This window comes from Pteropus vampyrus, unplaced genomic scaffold (assembly GCF_000151845.1).
Source record: "Pteropus vampyrus isolate Shadow unplaced genomic scaffold, Pvam_2.0 Scaffold317, whole genome shotgun sequence".
Taxonomy (NCBI): Eukaryota; Metazoa; Chordata; class Mammalia; order Chiroptera; family Pteropodidae; genus Pteropus; species Pteropus vampyrus.
In genome coordinates this window covers 44483-48674 of record NW_011889098.1, presented here as the reverse complement: position 1 = coordinate 48674, position 4192 = coordinate 44483, and the positions used below count along the sequence as shown (strand labels likewise).

The 4192-nt window shown below is 44.2% G+C and overlaps 1 protein-coding gene and 1 pseudogene across 1 annotated transcript in view; both read right to left on the bottom strand.

Annotated features, from left to right (window-relative positions):
- The window catches only part of SLC25A30 (solute carrier family 25 member 30), a 17865-nt gene extending 15724 nt beyond the window's left edge, over positions 1-2141 (bottom strand). The window contains exons 1-2 of the mRNA XM_023521804.1: positions 2021-2141; positions 670-817 (exon numbers count right to left, since the gene is read on the bottom strand). Coding sequence (XP_023377572.1) covers positions 670-817; positions 2021-2090 — 218 coding nt within the window. The 5' untranslated portion in view covers positions 2091-2141. The remainder of the gene's footprint in view (positions 1-669; positions 818-2020) is intronic.
- Positions 2142-3273: 1132 nt separating this feature from the next.
- On the bottom strand, positions 3274-3392 carry LOC111730505 (annotated as a pseudogene).
- Between the last annotated feature and the right edge of the window lie 800 nt (positions 3393-4192).

Here is a 4192-nt window from a genome sequence, read left to right as displayed (position 1 = left end):
TCCTTCCCTCCTTCCCTCCATGGCCACTGCTGGCTCCTTCCAGGCCAAGCTGAGGCTCTGCTAAATTATTCCTGTCCTTGGGTTGGTAACAATTTCTCGCTCTGCTGGTTTCTAAATATCTCAATATCCTTCGTTTGTTCCCTTAACCCTTAAGTAGCCCTTCATTAATCTCTCTTCACTCAAACCACCCAAATGAACTGTGTCCTGCAGGGCCTCTGACCGACACAGGCAGGGCCCTGTCTCACTCACGTTCCAATCCAGTGCCTACAGCACACTGCTCGTTAACTGTTGTATTAAAGAAACTGGTTCACTGCAACTCTTAGCCGGAGAGAACACTACGCCGTTTTCATTATGGCAGAAACCTTGGTAATTCGGAACGGCCAGGGGAAGGGCTATTTTCAAACTGAAAAACTAAATTACAGGATGTTTTTAAAACCAAATGTAATTTTGCATTATTATCTGTATTTGAATATTAAAAAAACGGTTTCACTACAATATTGGCTACATAAAATGCACATACAGAAAATAAAGTTGACATTAAAAATGAAAAATCCACCATGTTACTTGCTCTTTTCAAATACACGTGAAACTTTCGCTTTTTTCCTATGAACTCTCAGTCTGCAGTCTACTGGTCTGAAAGGTCAGCAGCGGGAGGCAAGGGTCACTCACCCAGAATACAAAGCTTTCAGGCCTTCTTCTCTGCCTATTCTCACCAACGCATGCAACATTCCCCGGTACCTAATTTCTTTAAAGTTTGCATCGTTCGTCTGGCCTTGAATCTGGAGCCGTGTCTTCGTCAAATCAATTGGAAATGTGCCTTAAAATTTTAAAGAAAAATATTTCACTCAATGAAAAGAAATTCCACTAAACAAAGTCTACACAGCGACATGTTACTGATGAGACATTTAGACCACAATGTAAACTAAGAAACAAAAAGTGTCAGATACATTGCAATCTTTTTTCTATTTACAAAAATTAGGAACCAAATATTTTTTTTTTAAAAAGCATAAGTATATTTTCCTTTCTTTATATTCTTACTTATGTTCCCTCTTATTCTACATAGGATTTGAGAAAACTGCATGGCTGTAGAAAGTAGATATCAATGGAATGACTGACAACCAGAAAGTACATTTTAAAATAAGTTATTTTTTTACATCTGTGAAGGCTAAAATTGGGTTCGACATGAATGAAGAGAGATAAGTTTCTAAGGATTTTCTCACTTTGTCCTATAGTCTGAAGTAAATCTGTTAACGTAGGTAAAATGTTTAATACAGAGCCTAACAGTCCACCCAAATGTATCAAACTCACACTCGGCAAGCATGACCCGCTGTGTCTGTGGGAGAGCCCACCCACACAGGGAAACGGGGTGGGTGGTTAACGCACCGCAAGCCTGGGCCTCACTGGCTCCTCGGGTTGGCCTGTCTCAGGCCAGCAGTGACTGAGCCCTGGCAGCGAATGAAATGTCCGGCCCAGCACCTGGCACTTGGCAGCTGCTCTGTTCAATCAATATTTGTTGAATGAATGATTCCGGGTCATAAAGGAATAAACAGGATCTGACGTGGACTTCAACAGGTGAGGAAGTCACAAGATGTGCATCAAGTGCGTATCAGAAAGTGACTACATAATGCCAGCCCATCGAATCAGGCTCGGGGAAGACCTTGGAACATCTCGAACTTCTTTACAGCCAAATGCACTCACCGAGGGGGCAAACTGAGGAAATGAGCAAGGCCGACTGGGACTGGCGTCATCCCAAACCGATCCACCGAACTTCTGTTTGGTCAACAGGTTCGACTTTCTCCCCATTAAACTCTGAACCCTAACTGCCAATAAGTAGCCAAAATGACTGTCCTAAAAGTGTAACAAAAGGAGGAGGAAACTCTGAATTCTGAGATTACTGTTTCATAATCTCACACTCTGTGCTGAAACTGCGTTCACATCAAACAGCAAACCGTGACCTTGGGTCTTACCGGCCGTCACATGCGGCGGGTACCTTGGCCCGACCCCTGCCCGCGCTGCTTACCGCACTCGGCCGTGATGGAGGCCAGCCCTCCGTACACGAAGGGCTTCCAGTTGACGGCCGACATTCTCATCCCTGTCCCCTCTCCCGCTTCACAGAAACATGGCCTCCGACAGGCTTTTTCCTGGACACAAGAGTCAGACGTTTCAGAGTTGGAATTTCTCACATAGGCATTTCTTCTTGAAATCTGCATTTCATTTGGAAAACGCTCATCAGACACTATCACCGAAACCCCCAGCAACAATTCCCAACGAGTTGGGGATACCAGTCTTGCCGTAACAGAGAAGCATCCCTACCTACTGAGGCCCGAGTCAGCAACTACTAGTCTCACTTTAGCAGGTGCCTAATTCTCATTAGACCTTAAGCGACCCAACACGCCGATGCCTGGACATGCGTGTGCGAATTCAGTGCAGTACAATAGAGGCGATTATCCAGGTAGTCTATTTTATCTCAAATCTCTTCTCCAACCTTTGCTGTTTGTCACCGTCTTAGTGGGTCCCTTCCGGGAGGGACTGAAATCCTCAGGTGCAATGGAGTGAAAGAACGCTGCCACCCAATGTCACACGGTGAACCGACAATTACTTAAAACTGCTGACATGTACTGCTAGCTTACACTCTGTAAATAAATGGTAGTTCTCGCCTCTTACCCACGTGAGCAGCTGGGAGCTCAGGGTGAAGGAAAGAGGCAAACTTCCTGTTAACCTCTAGGGTTTTTTCCTTCGTCAATATTGTCGACATCATCGTCAACGTCATCATCATCATCAGACAGTGCACATAAGAATCTTTTTTTTCCAGAGTATTTTTACTTAGGTGAAATTCACATACTACAAAATAAACCATTTGGGCAAAAACTTACCGTGTCACCTACTAAGTGGCACTTACTACATTTGCAATGTTGTGCAAACACCACCTTTATCTAGTTGCAAAACATTCCATCGCCCACAAGAACACTGTTAAGCGGTTGCTCCCCATCACCCCCTGCCTTGCCCCGGCTCCCTCGGCTGTGACACCACCAGTGCGTCAAGCATCCACGAGGAACACAGGCCTCCTGATAGTTGTCCCTAACCTGGCTGTGGGGCTTCTTAAGCACCTGGACACCAGGGCCCTTCGATAGAAGGGGGACCTCAGGGAACCCTTAGCAACTGTGTCCTTACGGAAAATCAGTGAGTTAAGTAGATGATGGCCAGGTCACACCTTGGAACTCTTATCACCTAACTCGTTTTAAGTAGTTAGTTTTCTTTTCTTTCTTTTTTTGACGTCTACAGCACCTGGTCTTCCTAGGTGGTCTCTCACCCAGGTACTAACCAGGCCTGACCCTGCTTAGCTTCCGAGATCAGACGAGATCGGGAGTGTTCAGGATGGCATGGCTGCAGACATAGTTCCTTTTCAAAGATGACAATACCGTTCGTTGTTTTAGTGGTTTTTTCCCTACAGTGAATATATATGTGTCTATGTATACACACGAAGACACACACACAAACTTATGCAAAAGATATCCTCCAAATGGCAGCAAAAATGTATGGGAAATGGGATTATACTAATCTCTAAAAACAAAACGTTTTTTGAAGACTGTACTGTCACATGACCTCATGCCATCTCACTGATTAACTTCCTGGTTTCCTGCCATTGTTTTATTTATTTATTTATTTATTTATTTGCTAGGTTAGTTCTAGTGAGAGTTGCCTTTTTCTTCTGTTTGGTGTTGATATTAAGTTTTTCGTTAGATTAAAACTCAAAGGTTCTGGGTTGCATTCACCTGTAAATACTCGACTAGAGCCCGAGTTTGTCGTGGAATTGCCTCCCGCATGCTCGAAGTCACGTGGGACAGAGCACACACGCACAGTTCCCACTCAGATGTCCTGCCACAATAAATGATCTTCACAAACGAGTGTCCACTCCCGCATCCTTGGTTAAACTATAATAAAATAGCTTCTATTCAATTACAGTTTTTAAAAATTAGCTAGGAAGGCGGTAAAAAAGCGTTCGGATTCTTCTCCTTTCCTTTGGGAACGCCGAGAGTCGATCCCTGAGCAGGTAAGAACTACTGCGCTCTCCAGCTCAATGTTTACTGAATCAAAGAACAGCTCGGCTTAAACAACAACCAGAGAAGCATGTGTAGTTAGTTGGTCAAACATCCAAACAAGAAGAGGTTCTAGCAAAGACTGGAATTTCCGG